General features: G+C 42.3%; 1 protein-coding gene across 2 annotated transcripts in view; it reads right to left on the minus strand.

Moving 5' to 3' along the window:
* The window catches only part of GLB1L2 (galactosidase beta 1 like 2), a 50108-nt gene that overhangs the window by 9499 nt on the left and 22000 nt on the right, over window positions 1-18609 (minus strand). For both annotated transcript variants that reach the window (XM_074216271.1, XM_074216272.1), the window contains exons 7-12: window positions 11200-11281; window positions 8925-8989; window positions 3495-3579; window positions 1640-1777; window positions 865-945; window positions 335-441 (exon numbers count right to left, since the gene is read on the minus strand). In XM_074216271.1, the coding sequence (XP_074072372.1) occupies window positions 335-441; window positions 865-945; window positions 1640-1777; window positions 3495-3579; window positions 8925-8989; window positions 11200-11281 (558 nt within the window). The remainder of the gene's footprint in view (window positions 1-334; window positions 442-864; window positions 946-1639; window positions 1778-3494; window positions 3580-8924; window positions 8990-11199; window positions 11282-18609) is intronic.

An 18609-nucleotide genomic window follows, 5' to 3' on the forward strand; every position in this document is an offset into this window, starting at 1 on the left:
ACTGGTTTGAGGTCACCCAATACAACCAAGTAAAGCCAGGACTAAAATCCTGGACTCCCTAGATTTTCTTTCAGCTGCTGCTCAGCCAGAATCCAACCAGACCTAAAAAGAACAATGTATCCCATGTTCTGCTCCATTAGCCAGCATTTTTCCTTCAGGTTCATCCTTCCCTTCTCCTGACTTGGCTGGCTCAAGTTGGGCCTAGATTCCTGTACTCTAAAGTTTGGAGACATGTCCAAGAGCTTCAGAAAAACCTGCCTTTCCTTTTCCCTTGATTGTGGGCCCAAGCCCTTGTCTTCGTCCACTTTTAATCTTTGTCTAGGAAAATACCCACCTTGCCCACGTGTTCCAAGGCATCCCACAGTGACATGTAGTGTGAGGGCTTCACAGCCTGGTAGGAGGCCTTCAGTGTTGTGACAGGCAGGTGGGGCAGTGGATTATCTGTAATGCCAATGAAGAATAAGGGAAATCCCAGAATCTTGGGGCATGGTCCCTGACTCCTCTGTTATCTCTTCTACTTTGCTCAGGGGGTAAATCATATTTCTTTATCCTAGTGTCAACACAATGATGGGTCTAAACATGAGGGATCCAAGTAAGGAAAAGCTGTCTTTGTAGGTACTCCCTGTGTGGGGGTTTTCTTAGTCTTTGCAAGTTGGCATCCTTATCAGCACAATGCCTGCTGCCCTGAGAGGGCAGTTCTCTAACTTACAACTGATGAAACATCTGACACTATGGTAATATCTATCAGGTCCTCAATTCTCTGCATGGGGATTTTCAGGAAGCTGAGAGTCCATTGGGAGAATGTTTCTGAGCTGGATCAGGGAGTAATTAGACCAGCTTCAGAATCAAGGGGGTGATGGATACCTATGATGGTGCTGAAGAACTCCCGCAGCTTGAAGAACTTAGGTGTGTAATCCCCAGCTTCCGTCAGTACAGCATCGTAGTCTGCAAGAATCACAGAACCCTAAGTGGGAGGTCCCCAGGGCAGCCCACTGAAAAACCCAATTTGCCACCTTCCTGAAGTCAGCACCTGTAATGAAACACCCCTGGCTGTGCTTTGCTTCCCACTTCAGGGAGCTGACAGATGAAAGTGGCCTTCCCTGTCTTCTGGGAATCATGACACAATGAGGAAGACACCATTCCAGTCAGGGGAATAGCATGTCCCTAAGAGGCCACAGAGGATGCTCTGACCCAAGAGTACCTCCCTTTCTCATGGAAATGTTATTTCTCTCCTTGTCTGTTGGCAGTTTCCTCTTAAACCTGGAAGCAGTAGTTACAAGACAAACAGACACACCTATTAGTCTTTCTGGCCTGTAGTTGCTAGGAGGTAAAAAGTGACTGATATTTGCAATGACTCTTTTGGGTCTAAGAATCTAGGCAATCAATGAATCAGACATAGTATTTATCCTTCGGTCTCTAAAGTCCAACCTATTGCAAACTACAGAGATGGTCTGTGACCAAACTTGGATGCAGGAGAGTGAAAGGAAAGGAAAGTGATGTATATGCCACCCTAACCCCAAGTCTCAGGGAATTTTACAGGCAAGTAAGTCAATGGTGTCAGCAGATGTCTTCAAGGATCTCTCCTGGAAAAGATCTAGTTGCAGATGCCATAGGGTACACAATGATAGGGTATCCTTACCATAGCTTGTGACATCAGCCTTGTATTCACCAAAATGCTGAGCTCCATTCATGAAACCAAAGTTAGTCCCTCCATGAAACATGTAAAGGTTAATGGAGGCACCCATCTGGACGATAGAGGAGACAGTGACCACTACATCTACAGGAGAGTGAGGAGAAGGGAAGAGTTAGGAGTCTAAGGATGCTGAAGGGTACCCACTGCCTCTTCCAGTATTGCCTCAAATGCAATCCAATAGTTCTATTGTCTAGGACCCAGCAATTTCTAGGGCTAAAAAGTTATTGGATAGATTAGAATCTCACCCCACATCTCCATCTTCTGAAATTCTTCTCCTTCCTTGATCCTCCCACCTGGAAATATTTTTCCTTTGGGCCCTTGTGGTCTTTCATTTTTTATCTCTTCTATGTTAGCATGAGGTGTGTATAAATATATATATATATATATATATATATATACACATATATATATACTATATAAAATATACAAGATATAAAAAGCATAATGTAATATTTGCATATATTTTATAATTATATATATGTGTGTGTGTGTGCACATGTGTGTATGTCACACACACATACACAAACAGCCATACACAGAATAAGGTGGTTCAGTGGATAGATTACTGGGTCTGGAATCAGGAAAACCTGAATTCAAATCCATTCTCAGACACTTACTAGTTATGTGACCCAGGGCAATTCACTTAATTGCTGATTGACTTAATTCACTGGAGAAGCTAGTCAACTCCTCTACTATCTTTGCCAAGAAAATCCCATGGACAATATTGGCATAACATGGTTCACAAGATCACAAAGAATCAGAATGACTTAATAATGGCATAAGCAAATAAATAATGTATGTATGTATACATACATATATACATTGTGCTTATTTATACACAATAAACTGTCAGTTCTTAAAGGGCCCAAATGTTTAATCTATCTCTGTATACTCTTTAAATCCAAGGGCCAATTTCATATATTAGCTATCCAATAAATACTAATGGAATGAATGAATGGGCAAAGTTGAGAAATCTGGGGACATCATATATGAATTCATATAATTTGATGAACTAAAATTCCTCTGAAGGGTTAATCACACTGAATCAAGGAAAATGACAGAGCTGGAAAGGAATTCAGCATCAAGTTTGGTCACAATTTACATAGAAAATGAGTCCTACAGAAGCAAACTAGCTATACAACTCCAGTCTGCATCTGGAGGAGGCAGTGTGTTGTTCATCCTGATAACCCCCACCCAGGACACCTCCTAGCAGTGCAACCCAGGTCACTTGCACCCCCACCCTCTGCCACCTCCAGGGTTGTTGTGGTATCATTAACAAATCTAAAAGCACTATCTACAGGTCAGTTTTTAATAGCAGCAGCTGAAAAGTTGGATCTAAAATTCCTGTTTCCAGTCAAATGCTCTTTTCAGAAGCATCACTATGTTTCAACAAGACATAATTAAGAAAGCAAACCTGCTTTTTTCAGGGGGAGGGGAGGCAATCAGAGTTAAGTGACTTGCCCAAGGTCACACAGCTAATACTTTGAGTTCAAATTTTAACTCAGGTCCTCCTGCCTCCAGAGCTGGTGATCTATACAATCCACCACCTAGTTACCCCAAACTTGTTACATAAAAAACCAATGATCACTTCACAACTGAATCAAAATGACTTGCACTATGCCCACACTGTCCTCTATCCCTTCTCCACCCATTGTCATAGATCATTGAGAGGTAAGTTATTTAACCCACAAATCTGCATGCACGTGGAATGGGACTATCTAGCCAGGTTTCATTGCTGAGGAATGATGTAGGAGCATCTGTTTTACTTATTCTCTGGATTCCCCAGCTGCAGATTACTCACCATCAGCATCCACAATGTTGTGGGGACCACCCCAAGTATCAAACCATCCTGTCCAATATTCTGTCACCATCGTGGGCTTATTTTCCTGAGAACAAACCAAATCATAAGTTGTAACTGGGTCACTAGAGTAGGAAAATGAAAACTAGAATCCACTAGTCCCCTAGAGGAGTCTCCCAAGAAGACCCAGATGTCTCTCCTCTTCCCAACCACAAGTATAATAACTGCGGGATCTGTCCAACATCAAATCTGCTCTAAGGAATAACCAAAGTAGTAATCAGCAGTCAGAGAATGGCAGAATGCTCACTCATAGCAGGGTTGGGGCCTGCAGTCCTGCCTCCTGAATATGTTTCTCTGCCAAGTAGTGACTGCCAGGTCTGCAGAGGCAAAGCAAGAGAAGGAGCCAAAAATGATGCCATAGATGTTATCAGCTTCACACACCTATAGTACTGCATATGGTACTGGAAGAAACGTTTGGGGGGTTTTTTTAGGTTTTTGCAAGGCAAACGGGGTTAAGTGGCTTGCCCAAGGCCACAAAGTTAGGTAATTATTAAGTGTCTGAGACCAGATTTGAACCCAGGTACTCCTGACTCCAGGGCCGGTGCTTTATCCACTATGCCACCTAGCCGCCCCTGAAATGCTTCTTTCTTAGAATTAGGTCGTCATCATCATGATAGCTAGTATTGCTAGAGTTCTTTAAAAGTTTGCAATGTACTTGACCAACATTATCTCATTTATTTCTTACGAAAACCCTGTGAGATAGGTGCCGTTAATGTTGTTGCTGTTCAGTCATGTCAGTCATCTACAACTGTTGTTTTCTTGGGTTTTCTCAGCAAAGCTACTAAGGCTGCATATAAGCTCAGGTCTTCCTGACTAGCTGCAAAGAGTATTGTCTGTGGCACCTAGGGAAGCTGGGTAGCACACTGGAGTCAGGAGGACCTGAGTTCAAATCTGCCCTCAGACACTTACTGTGTGACCATGGGCAAGTCACTTAACCCTGATTGCCTGGCATCCAGGGCTATCCACAGTGTAACTGATCCATATCTGGCCGCTGGACCCAGATGGCTCCAGAGGAAAAAGTGAGGCTGGTGACTTAGAACAGTACACCGCCCCCCCACTCAAATCCAATTCATGTGCTTGTCATGGCATCACCTCCCTAATGTTGTGGTCTTCTTCGAGAATGAAGAACAAATATTATCATCAGGATTCAATGAAATATAAGCAAAGAAAAATGTAGGATGGTATCATGAAAAATTGTTGGCAAATTCTGAGTCCTGTATTTGCACTCCCAATCGCCTTGAGGCAGAAGAGACATTGTGATAGTATCTGACTCTCCCATTCACTTTGTCCATTTTTGTGGCACACACAAAATATGGGATAATCCTAAAGAACCTTTGAAGGCAGCCTTCAAACAGAAGTATGATCTCTCAGAGAGGGTCTCTCCAAATAATGCAGAGATGAAAGAGTCCTTTGAGGAATGAACAGGCCCTCCATATAGCATTTCTCTTCATAGGAGAAAAAAAAGTACTTCTTTGGTGAGATGGAGGGATACAGTGGGGTACAATGAAGAGAATGCTGGACCTAGAGTCAGGAGGACCTGAGTTCAAATCTGACCTCCAACACTCAAAATTTACAACTAGTGAAATTACCACATGTCTCTAGATTTTTCCTAACACCCACTGCCACTGGACAAGAAGAGGCTGCCTCCTCACAACAAGAAGCTTAAAAGCATCTCCCAGGCTTTCTGTTCCTGTCCTTTGCATAACACAGTCCTTGCAGGCAGAAAGACTCTAAGTGGTATAGATATCTTTGCACCCTGGTTCAAAAGAACACCTAGATTTACAGATGAAGTACCCACTATTTAGTCATGGTCCTGCCAGTCAGTTTGGATTCAAACACTCAGCACAGGAATGTATAAATCAGCCACCACCAACCTGGGAATGACTGTTAGAAATACAACTCTTCCACAGGGAGAGGGAAGTTATTCCATTTTCTTTTTGTCTATTATTAAGGTAAAAGGATTTAAACTTTGCTGAATAAGGTCAGACTCAGGTAGGTCTTGGTGGAGGCAAAATTTCTGGATTTAGGATGTTAGTCTTGGGTATCTCTCCTAGGAAAGGAGATTGGGAGTAGGAGGAGAAAGCACATCTTCCTTCTTATTTAGGCTACTAGCGATATTTAATCAATATAACAAGGAGAATGGATCTCTGGGGAAGAGTTGGAAGAAGGTGCAGTTAGGACCTTGTAAAATCATCCTGGAGATTCCCCTGGGAAATCCCTACCAGGTGTGGGAAGCAGCCAAATAAATAGCATCAGCATTTTCTCTGGGGATACACCTAGGGGATCCAGGGAGCAGAAAGAGGGGCAGGTTCAAAATTTCCTGACTCCAGAAAATTCAGTACACATCCAGATACCTATACTATATAGACCTGTTCATGTGTTTAAGTCACCCCAGAAAGGGTGACAAGTTGAGACTTAAATGTAGTTTTCAAAAACAATAGATTCCCCCCTCCACCACCACCATTCCAACACACCACCACCCTGGCAATATCATATTTGACAAGGTTTAGCTCTCAAGTAAAGTAAGTTTATGGCCACCATCACAGCAGACTAATACAAAACATGGTCCTCTAAAGAAAATGATAAGTAGGGCCCTGGATTATTTAGGTTGTCAGGGAGTTTTATCACCACTTTGAGAGGAGTGAAAGAATACTGAGGCTCTAGAGTCACTGAAAGATTTGAAACTTTTATGATAGATCACTCAAAGATACTCTCAAGTTATATAATTGGAATGAACACCCATTAATCCCCCTTCAAAGCTCAATGAATGCTCAGTTATCTTCACAGGGGTCAGCCTCAGAGGATCCATTGGACCTCATGGAGAAAGGAGCTATGTCAAGAAATCTATTCACTGAAAGCCAAGGACACATTTTGACTTTGATACTTATTAATTGTGTGACCTAGGGCAAGCACCTTCCCCAGCTAAGGCCCCTTCTAGCCTAAATTCCATTGACTCATCTAGTTCTTAGAAACAGGTCAGTGTTAATGTCAAAAAAAAAAAACCCTTAAGTTTGGCCCTTGGCCCCAAGGGAGTCTCCTGGCAGTTGAACCTGCCCATCATTATTTTGCAGTGGTGACAACTGGCGGCGGTGCTTCTATAGAACAATCTTCTTTTTAATCTGCTGCTTCTGTTCATAGTCAGTTAACCATCAATTCCTTCCCCTTGAATGTCCTTCAAGATCTGGGTCAAATTCTAATGCTCCATGAGACCTTCTCTCCTCAACAACTCACCAGACACTCTGACCCTAGCCTATGGGCGAATGATTCATTTATGAAATGCCTGCTGCCATTTATTATAGTTATTAGTCTTTGGGGGTTTGTCTGTGTGTGTGTGTGTGTGTGTGTGTGTGTGAGAGAGAGAGAGAGAGAGAGAGAGAGAGAGAGAGAGCGCTCAAATAGAGAAGTCATTTGAGGGAAGAGACCTTTTTTAAACACTGAGAGGCAGGGAAGGGAGCTCCTCACTACAAAACCGTATCTTTGACACTTAACACTCAGTAGTCTCCTCCAAGTTCCTCCTTCTCTGACACTACTGCCCAGTGGACCGAGTTCAGGGCAGCCAGGAACAGAACCTTCAACTCTTCTGACCAGGCCTGGGCAGAGCTGGTTCAGCTCCTGAGGATGACTCAGCTCAGGTAGGATAAGGACACCTGACACAAAGAAGTCTTCAAGGCAATTTCTTTCCACTTTAGGAGAGGTGCATCAACTTGGACTTCAAAAAACTAATATGCAGAGGATTCAGCAGTAAATTCTCCTTAATCCATTGGATATTAAGTATGCGTCCAAAGAACCTCCCTTCTTTTTCCCTCCAGTTTTCCTAAAATCAGACTACTTGTCTTCCTGATGCCAATGATCTATCCTAGGACTTGAGAGGGGGTTTACAAGCTAAAGCTGATGCAGAGGCTCTTCAATACGTGCAAAGACCAAATTTCCCATCCACTACCATGGTCTTTGGGGGTTGAGAAAGAGCCCTCCTCATCAAGATATGGGTCCCGAGGCATGTGATGATTTTGGAGTGCCCTGTCCCTAACATTTGTCTATTGATAAAAAGAGACTAAAATGAACATCCATGGCATGTCCAAAAGCATATGAGTATTTCAGGACAAGATATGAACTGAAGAGGAAGTGTCAGGGGATAGGGGTCTTGCTGCTAGGCAGGCATCACTGCTTTTGATGCTAACTCAAAGTATACTATGAGCAATTAGGGCATTTTTCGGCTATCATCATCTCTTCTGACTCTGTCTTCTGCCAGATGAGATTCTCATCAAAAGACATGAATCCCATGGTATGCATGAACCATGGAAACTACCCCAGATCTTTGTCAGAGGACCTAGATTGTAAAATATTACTTCTGATCTTTAATATCTATATGACCTTTTCTTCATCCATAAAATGGTATTGAACCAGATTGTCTCTAAGATCCTTCCCAGTTCTAGATTCATGACCTTATAACATAATCTTATGCATGAACAATATCCCCTACTTGCCAAACTCTAAGGATAATTCTTGTCATATCAGGATCTAAATGATGGTTTTCCTCCCATGATCTCTATGGCCTGCCAAGACAAAGTAGACCTCCAAACCACCTAATATTAGAAAGACTAGAAGTGCCAATTAACAGAAAAAAATTTGGGGGGAGGAGTATTCTTTCTTATAATTTAATCTATAGTATATTTTGTAATAATTTACTATCATTTCTCCTATCTATGCAAATGTACTTTAAATACAAATGATTACAAGTTGTTTTGTTTTGTTTTTTAGGTTTTTGCAAGGCAAATGGGGTTAAGTGGCTTGCCCAAGGCCACACAGCTAGGTAATTATTCAGTGTCTGAGACTGGATTTGAACCCAGGTACTCCTGACTCCAGGGCCAGTGCTTTATCCACTGCACCACCTAGCCACCCCTACAGGTTGTTTCAAATTAAAACCACAAAATCTTTCATTCTGCTATCTCCATTTTCTTTGCCTTATGAATTAGAAAAAAAAGCCTGTACTTCATCAACTGCTGCTGTTGGGGCCTTCAAACTATTCTAGAGCTGTGAAATTCATGCTACAGATTCCTGTAGAAGACTTCAAAATCTGGGGGATAGCAAAAAAGAGAGGAGTGAGCCATCTGTGTCCTAACAGAACAAATCCTAGGAGGCCCAGAATCATGGAGGGGCAGAATCCAGGATCATCTCAAGCCTCTGTTGTTGTCCCTGAGAAGCCTCTTATCTTCAGAAGCCTCTTGAAGTCCAGATTACCAGTGAGGAGGAAGAGTGAATTTCCATCTTCCTGCCAAAGCTCCTTGACTTGACTGTGCTTATGACCACTGAGAATACTCAGAAGCTTAGACAAAAGAGTCTCTGGCCTGGGTCATCTATTCACAGTATCCTTACCTGGAATGAATGGAGATAGTTGAAAATCACTGAATCCACATGCTTTAAATTGACAGTAGCCAGTACTATGGAGGAAAAGGAAGAATGTTATAAAATATTAACAATAGTTAGAATTTATACAGTAAGATTTGCAAAGCACTTTACACATTTTATTTCATTTGATTCTCACACTAACCCTATGTAATAGTTATTCCTATTTTTACAGAAGAGCAAACTGAGACACAGAAAGTGGCTTTCTATGGTCATCAGATATTTGAAACAGGATTTGAACTCAGGAAGATTTTACTCCAAGTGCATTACTACTCTACACACTGAGCTGCCTCAATTCCTTTATAAATTTGTATTGCCACCAGGGACCATTGGGAGAAAAACTGTCATCCAGACCAAGAGAGGTCAAAATGCCTCTGACTTAAGTCAGGAGACACAAAACCAAGCTCCTCTATTTACATTCTATATTGTCTTATCTGGAGAAATTCTAGGCTAGGTCTAAGTGGAAAAAAAAATATGTTCCTGAAAATTCTTAATCTCAGGTATAGAACCTACCATTAGAAAAATACATGGGATGATAAAAAACAATCATTGGAACCAAACTATTCTTCAACCCGCCATTATAATCTCTGGTACACCATTCATTATCTTTCCATAGTTGTGTCATTTTCATAACTATTCCATACCTATTGATTATGTTTGTCTACACATTATTAAAAGCAATAGGTTCCTGGAGGCCAAAGATCACATTCAGTCTGTATTCTTAATCCTCACAGTTCAGCTCTAGACGCTACTGACTTGGTGAGGCAAGCGGGCAAATAGATATATTGGCCACTAGCCATTATCTTGTAAGAGGAATGCAGCAATGAAAGCAACGATAGAGAGACAGTGACCCCCAGTGGAAAAGATCGAAAATTGCTACTGCCTTGGGAATGAGGATATCCTGGACCCTCTGAAGAAAGATTTTTCTTCTACCTGCCTCCCACTCTCTTGGACCAAAGGAAAATGATCCAGGGGGTCAGTCCCTGAAAATAATGGGAGTCCCTCCTCGATTCACAGCTCATCAGGACCTGAGTTTTTGGAAGGATTCCACTCCTGAGTCACTATCCATCCCTTTTTTCCTTTAGGTTTTTGCAAGGCAAACAGGGCTAAGTGGCTTGCCCAAGGCCACACAGCTAGGTAATTATTAAGTGTCTGAGACCAGATTTGAACCCAAGTACTCCTGACTCCAGGGCCGGTGCTTTATCCACTACGCCACCTAGCCGCCCCTTTTCCATCCCTTTCAAGTTGCAACCTCACCTCCTTTTGATGACCCCAAACAATCCCTATTGCCAAAGATAGGTATTCTGAAATAATTGCAAGCAAAGGGAAAGAGGAAAGGACAAGTATCAATGAATTAAAGGGTTATATGTGCCCACAGTTGAAAGGACCCTGACCTGAGGCTTGTCTCCCATGGAGACCTTTCAACTGCCTAGAGGGTGAAGGCAAGCATTTAACATCAAAAAGACAGTCCTACAATCCAGGACTACCAATGCTCCCAAGTCCCATATGAAAGCATAGCATCACAGGGAGCAAACAACTTGATGGGAGTGATGGGGGAGGGACAGAGTTAAGAAGGTCCACCAAAAAAGCCCATAGAGGTGAAAAGCAGCAGAATCTGGGCAGCAGAAAGAAGGGTTTGTGCCAAGGGGTTCCCAGAGCTGCTTACTTGGATCGAGCTGTTTCCTCATTTTCCCTTTCTTCCACCCCAAACTATACTTGCTACCTCATTTGATAAGAACTCATGGCTTTGACATTCATTGGTCCCCAGGTTCACAGCATCTCTTCTCTCATACAGCAGTCATGTGTGTAAGACACTCCAACATCACCTGGCTCTTACCTATTTCCTTCACCTGGTTTGCTCAAAGAAGATCAATGGATTTTAGATAATTCTGATGGCTTCTACAATAGAATTATTGTCAAGCTTATCAGGACATCCAGGAATGTGTCAAAGGGGAACTGGGAAAGATAGACTAATGTGTTCTGTGATCTGAAGGATGCTGTTAGCTCCCTTGAAAGAGTGGAATAGGACAAAGGACAAAGAAGCAGATGTGTGAATGAATTCTAGACTCAGTCCTGTCTTAGAATTGGCAACCACTCCCTTTGAAAGATGGAAATAATGAACACAGGGAGAAGCAGGTCCAAGAAAACCCCTGATGCTGGGCCTCAACCCTGAATCTGTCACTTCATCTAGACCAAAGGGACTACTCTCCCCGTCTTCAACCTCATAGTCCCATCATGTCTGTACCTCCTTCCAAGTAGCCTCCACTCAAGCCATCCTTGTTGTCAGATGTCATAAGGAGCTCAACGATCCCTCTATTCAACAGGGCCTGAAGGGAAACAAAGCAAGATAAACCATCCACTTTCCTCCCTATCTACTGGGGTTCCCTCCATTAGAAAAAGCAGTGAGTCACAAATAAAACTGTGGTCATGATAGGCAGGATGCAGAGGAGATACACATCCCTACAACACAGTGGGAGGAAAAATGACTACCTCAGCATCAACCACACTCAGCAGGGCCAAGGAGGTAATTAAGGACCAAATTGTTTTTGTGGTAATCACATCTAGGGTTGCTGTAGCGAAGATCTGGACTTCTGGGTGGCTGCTCCCATCTGGGTCAAGGTGGCTGACTTCCCTGGGTTATCTCAACATACTTAGGGTCAGTCATTCACCCTAAAGCAGGAATTCTATGATCACCTACCTTAGATCTCCTTGGTCTGTTGATCTGACAGGGAACCAGATTTGTTCCTCCAGGTTTATAATGGGGCTAGGAAGACCAGGGATAAGAACCTCCTTTACCCTCAAATCCAAACCACCAGCAACCTTGGAAAAAGCCTTCTGAGCCTCAGAGAAGCTTTTAATATCTCTTGGGAGCAGGTCAGCTCTTTTTTTTTCCATTTCCTTCCTTCCACTGAGTCTCCTAGACTGGTGAATCTCACTAGTGACAGCATGAAAGTGTTAACCTGGCCCATTTCTGACTTGGGCCAGTAAGGCAGCCTGCTGGCCCCCAAATCCTGGAGAGGGGCCTCACCCACACCATGGTGTGGAACTTAAGGGTAGACACTTGCTTATCTGTAGTCTTAATGCAGTTCAGAGTGACCCACCAGGCTCAGCTTCCCCAGGAGCAAGGACTATAGACCTATGTGCAAACATGCTAAATGTTGTACACTCTGAGTGATACTTTTCTCTTAGTCAGCACCAAGGAGAGATGAGCTTTGGTTCAATCTTCCCACTGAGTCACAGTCCTTGGAGAAAGGCATATTTATTAGTACATTCTTACCTGCACTCTTCAAGAAGAGCACACTGAGGACAGAATAGTCTGGGGAGGGGGAGGGGGGTAAGGATAGGATTATTTCATTATCCCCAGTAACTATAAAAATCAGAAGACAGGTTTGATAAAGTGACCTCATGAAGGCAGTAAAACTGGTTTCCTCCCTTACGAAAGGCAATTTCCTGCAAATTAAAGCTTCTCTGAGGTACCACCTCACACCTCTCAGATTGGCCAATATGACCAGAAAGGATAATGATCACTGTTGGAAGGGTTGTAGGAAATCTGGGACACTAGTACACTGTTGGTGGAGCTGTGAACTCATCCAACCTTTCTGGAATGCCCAAAGAGCAACAAAAATGTGCATACCCTTTAATCCAGCAATACCACTACTGGGTATATATACTCTGAAGAGATGATGAAAAAGGGTACAAAAATAGTCATAGCAGCCCTATTTGTGGTGGCAAAGAATTGGAAATCAAGTAAATGTCCTTCAGTTGGGGAATGGCTTAGCAAACTGTGGTATATTTATGTCATGGGACACTATTGTTCTATTAGAAACCAAGAGGGAAGGGAATTCAGGGAAGCCTGGAGGGATTTGCATGAACTGATGCAGAACCAGAAAAACACTGTACACCCTAACATCAACATGGGGGTGATGATCAACTTTGATAGACCCGCTCATTCCATCAGTGCAACAATCAGAGACAATTTTGGGCTTTCTGCAATGGAGAATACCATCTGTATCCAGAGAAACAACTGTGGAGTTTGAACAAAGACTAAGGGCTATTAACTTTAATTTAGAAAAAAAAAAAACTGGTATCTTACTGTCTGATCTTGCTATCTCTTATACTTTATGTTTCTTCCTTAAGGATATGACTTCTCTCTCATCACATTCAACTTGGATCAATGTATACCATGGAAACAATGTAAAGACTGGCAAACTGCCTTCTGTGGGGGGGGGGTGGGGAGAGGGAAGTAAGATTAGGGGAAAAATTGTAAAACTCAAAAAAATAAAATCTTAAAAAAAGGCAATTTCCATTTCCACAATTCCCATTACCTTTTGACCACAGTCTGTTAAGAGTTTTTAAAAAATGCAATGTAGATGAGATGACAATTCTAAGACAGCACTTTGACCAGAATTAAAACAAATTAGGTCAAGAAAAATCATGCAAGGTTAGTCTATGTGTTAACAGATCAGAATTTGTAAGAGCAAAGTCTATGGCGTATCCCACAAAAAAATAAAAATCTTTCTTTCCCACATTAGGTCCACCAGACCTAAAGATGTGGTTAAGCTACTTGTAGATATAGAAAAGAATCAGGAATGGGACAAGAGAGAAAGAACCCAGTCAGCCTCCTTCCACACACAAGCTATGGGAATGCTGGGGTGCCAATTATCATACCTTTCTGGGGAAGCACACTGAACACAAACCACCCAAGCAGGAGAAAACAATCATAGTTACACTTTCCAGGTTTATCCAGGTCCTGGCATATAAATTCTCAAGAACAATATGTTCTTTGGTCAGCTTTGCACAGAGAGACAAAAGAATGCACACACACACACACACACACACACACACACACACACACACACACGCCCCCCGTAGAAACTCTGGTTGCAGGCAGCCTTTATTCAGGAGAGCATTAGGAGGAATTTTAGGAGCAACTTCTTGGAGTGGGAGGTCCATGTATTACAGGATCTCAGAGTCAGAATGATGAATCAATCAACACTTATTAAGCCCCTCTTGGGTTGCCAGCACTGCTCTCAGGTGAAGGAACTTGGCATGGCTGGAGGTGTGAGATAGATGTCGCCAAAGGCAGATGGAAGGCCAGGGGTGGAAGGAGGCAGACTTGGGCTTGTCATAAGAAAGAAAGCAAAACAAAAGCTTCCTAACAACTAGACTTGGGTAAAGGAGGAATGAGCAAATGAGTGCTAAGTAATTAAAGGTCTGTTGATGCCTTGAAAATGTTTCAACAGAAGCTGGATATTCCTGTTCAGGTCCAAGCTGGACCGTGCCACTTCAAAGGTTCCTTCTGACTCTAGGATTCTGTCACCTCCTCTCCTCCAAAAGGCCACACCTGGAACTCTGCCACCCTACCAACTCAGGGTAGCTACACTGCAAATCATGGTGATAGGAATATCAATAATGCGCATGTCTCTTGCATGTCTCATGTCTCTTATATTTGGAATATAAGTATTAAAACAAGGTCGGAGACACCCTGACACTGACCATCAGGACATGGTGCTGTGGAAGTGAGTTCAGGGAACAGTGACCTCATCCACATGGGTCCTTCTTCTACAGATGCAAATCACTCCCCATCCATGCCTAACCAACCAATGGGACTCTTGACCATATCCTCCCTTCAAGCCTCCATAGGAGGTCCACCCAATGTGCTGGGATCTTACTTTCTATTTCCAGAGTGGAGACTGGTCTCGAAATTAAGCAGACTTGGATTTGAGACTCATCTCAGCCACACCTTGGAGAGGTGACCCTGGCCAAAGCACTGAATTTCTCACAGCTCCAGATAACTTTCTGAGTTGTAGAACAAGTGGTTGAACTGTACTGGTAGAGGATGTTTCCTTACCAGGGAGTTCTCTACACCAATGAAATCATAGCTCTGGGCCAGGAACAAAACAGCTGTTAAGACTGTGCATGAATGATCATTAGGATTGATTAAAGCAGTTCCCTATGCAAAATAATTATCTGAGGTAATGTCCCATTTTAATAATCACTGATTTGATAAATAATCACTTTTCCCCAAAGTGATCAATGCATAGTTTAATTCCATACGCTTGAAAAAATATATTCTTTTGTCTTCAAGGAGGTGAGAACAATTATCCCTACCACGTTGAGATTTTTCCCCAATGGGGTTTCAGTATATTGCAGGTCAGCATAAGAAATCAAATGGGAATTTTGGGTTTTGCAGAGAGAACCAGTGATCAACTACTTTACCCATATTTTACAGTATGGACTATAGACATAACATAAAAACAAATTAAAAAATTCAGATTTCTCTGGTACAAAGGAAGGGTCAAAAAATTTTACAGGGATTTTCCAGATAGCAGAGCTACCAACCCCCACAATGTGGGAGGGTTAACTGTATATCTTGCCAATGTGCACTCTTAGCAAAATAAAACAATTGTAAATTCACAAGCCTCTTGGCATGTGCCCATGGTCGCCAACTCCTTCATACAATGGCTGTTGCCTAACATTCTCCAAGCTGAAATCCTCCTTTTGAAGTTCTACTTCATATAAGAAAGCAGAAAAGAGAAGCCAAGTTGAGGCTAGGTGAGATGATAGGTCTGAGGATTTATAAATAAAAGAGGAGACTCCCCACCAAGACATATACTGCTAAGACTGTAGATGTGATAGCCTCAGGGAAAAAAAAACAAAAGACAGTTCCCAGGTACTTTCCCAGTCAGAATCCTCAACAGGGATACAGTTTAGAGTACGACAAAAACCACTGGATGTTTACATCAAGAACTCATTCAAAGGCAGCTAGGTAATTATAAAATTCAGAGTGGTTAAATGCAGTGGTATAAAATGCAGTGGTTAGAGCACTGTCCCTGGAGACAGGAGTACCTGAGTTCAAATCCGTCCTCAGACACTTAATAATTACCTAGCTGTGTGGCCTGGGGCAAGTCACTTAACCCCATTGCCTTGCAAAAAAAAAAAAAAAACAACTCACTCAAGATAAAGAGGCAAATTATGGCTACTGGGGACTCTAAGAGCTTTCCAATTTGTTTTTTCAAAGTAGTATAGATAGAGATAGTAAAGAAAAAAAAAGTGTCCAGTATCTAGTATCTAATCAGTGACCACCCCTGTCCACTTTTGTCAGATCCTATCTGCTGAAACAAAGCATATAATGGTCTCAATTAGATGGATAAGATACAACCTAGGAGCAACATCAGGGTGAGGAGAGGATATGGGCAATCTTTACCTCAAAGCAGGAGTCAATTCATACTAATGGGTCTTCAGATCACAGATTTTCTGCATTGATGGATAAATTCTTATTAAAAAATGACCTCTTCCTCTCACATCATCAGAGGGACTCATCCCTTAACCTAAGTAACCAAGTCAGCCCACTTCCCACACAAGCCCCTAGCTGTCATTAGGACTGCAAAAGAAGACAGGCTTGGAGAAAGGAGGGGGAGGGAAGAGACCTGAGTTCAAAAGTCTACTTTCAAGTTCAATCACTCATTAGCCACATGGTCTTTGACAAATTCACTTCATTTCTCTGGACATTAATTTGCTTACCTGTTAAATAAAGAGATTTAAGTTCTTAAGCTGTCATGCAATGCTACATATCTGGAAAAATAAATTAGTTTAATATACTATAGTATAATAATTTATCATTATAATATATATATTTTATTTTAAGGTTTACAAGGCACTTTCCTCACCTTGATCAATGAAAATCCACATTTTAATGATGAGGAAACCAAAGCTCAATGAGGTTACATTACTTCCCCACAATCATCCAGATGATTAGTATCAGAGTCAAATCTCCTGACTTCAGGACTCTTTCCAGTAGGCCAAGATGAAGAAATTGCCTCATTCTGGCTCCTCAGTTACCAAATGAAGGATTCATGTTTAAAAGAGCTTAGCCAATTAAAGCATTAGGAGTCGGCCAAGGAGAAGAAGCTAGATTCAACTAAAAGATCATCTTGGTAGCTAGTGGCCCCACTGGGCCATCCAGAATAATTTATATCTGAAGCACAAGCTGTCACAAAGAGGGAAAGATTACATCAGATTTTAGTGAAAGAGAAAAGATCAGAGAATTAAGATTCACCTGGAGATGAAAAGGCTAAGGAGGAGCTGGAATACTGATAAATAAAGATGGATAAAGATGACTAAGTCTCCAATACAGTATAAAAAGAGCTTGGGTCTGGAGTCAGGGGACCTGGGTTCAAACAGTACCTCTTACACTTCCCACCTGTGGGAAGTCACATAACCACTTTGAAACTCAGTTGTAAAATGAAGGGAGTGGGTTACATGACTCCTGAGGCCTCTCACAGTGCTAGATAGTTATCTACTTGAATTAGATAAATATGACATAAGGGTGACTTTCCGTGGTCATAACAGCAGGGGGCTAGGAGCTGTCTGCCATCCACTTGGCAGGCAAGCCTATCACAGGTATGCAAAGTACTTACTTGTATTTGCACACACTCTAATTTTCCTCCCTCCTCTCTTCACCATGGCAACTACCATCCCTCCCTGCCTTGCCAGGCTAAGAGCTGGCCAAAAGAGAATGAAGAATCCCCAGACGCTGTGACTCACCAAGGGTGATGCCCTTGTGCCTTGATGTACTATTTGGGTAAGAATGATTTAGGTAACAATTTTCAGAGGCTGCTGAAGAAATTGGCACTTCAGCCACAAGAGGGTCTGTGAGAAGCCTCTTCCCCAACCCCTCTTCATCTCTTGAATTTATGAAGCTCAATCTCAAGAAGCTTCAGGGAAACAAAGGTTTTAATTTGACTGTTACCTGCCTCTTTCTCCACCCCAAACACCGACTCAATTCCCCAGACACTGGGGAATCAAGTGTAAGCAGAAGGAGAGGTCCCTGAAGCAGCTTCAGGCTCGTTGCTCATGCCGATGAGACTTCTCTTTCCCTACAGCAAAGTAATAAGATAAACAACTCCCTGCAATCACAAGGCCCTAGAGACCCACTTGGAGAGATGTGTAAAATGTGTAGGAGATAGTCATTGGCCCTGTCTGTGATCTTGCTGTCTTGTACCTTATAGGTACTCATTTGATGTCTATTGAACCATGAAATGACCATCTCAGAGAAGGGGTGGGGAAAGGGCCAGTGGCTGCTCAGGAATGACTCTGTACTTGACTTAGTCATTAGTCAAAAAGACCCAGAAAGAAGCAACTTCCCTTCCCAGGGCCATGCTGGGTGTCCTTTCACAGAAAGGCCCTTTTGCCACACAGACCCCATGGGGGGAGGAAAAAAAGATGTGGGATTGAAGAAGGGTTAAACAAAATGTGAGGGGTATGATACCGCAAGCTTCTGTCAGCAGGAAAAGAGTTAAGTGGATCCTAAAAAGAAGTCTCTAGTCTACTCATCACAAGAGAGACTTCACCATGGGACATAGCAAGTAAAGTTCATGTTTCTTTAGCTGACTTCAAGTCCCACTACAATGTAGCACCAATCTACCTTTCCAGTCATTTCTCATCCTATTACCCCTTCACAGACTGGATACTCCAGAAAAAATGGATTATACCATGTCCCCCTTACAGGCCATGAGTCTTCCCATTCTTGTGCTTTTGATCACATTGTCTCCTATTCCTAAAATACCACAGAATCATAAAATTAAGACTGTAAGTCATCAGTCATTTTATACATTTACATATTATACATTAAACATAAAAAATGACTGACCCA

Source organism: Macrotis lagotis, chromosome 1 (assembly GCF_037893015.1).
Source record: "Macrotis lagotis isolate mMagLag1 chromosome 1, bilby.v1.9.chrom.fasta, whole genome shotgun sequence".
Classification (NCBI taxonomy): domain Eukaryota; kingdom Metazoa; phylum Chordata; class Mammalia; order Peramelemorphia; family Peramelidae; genus Macrotis; species Macrotis lagotis.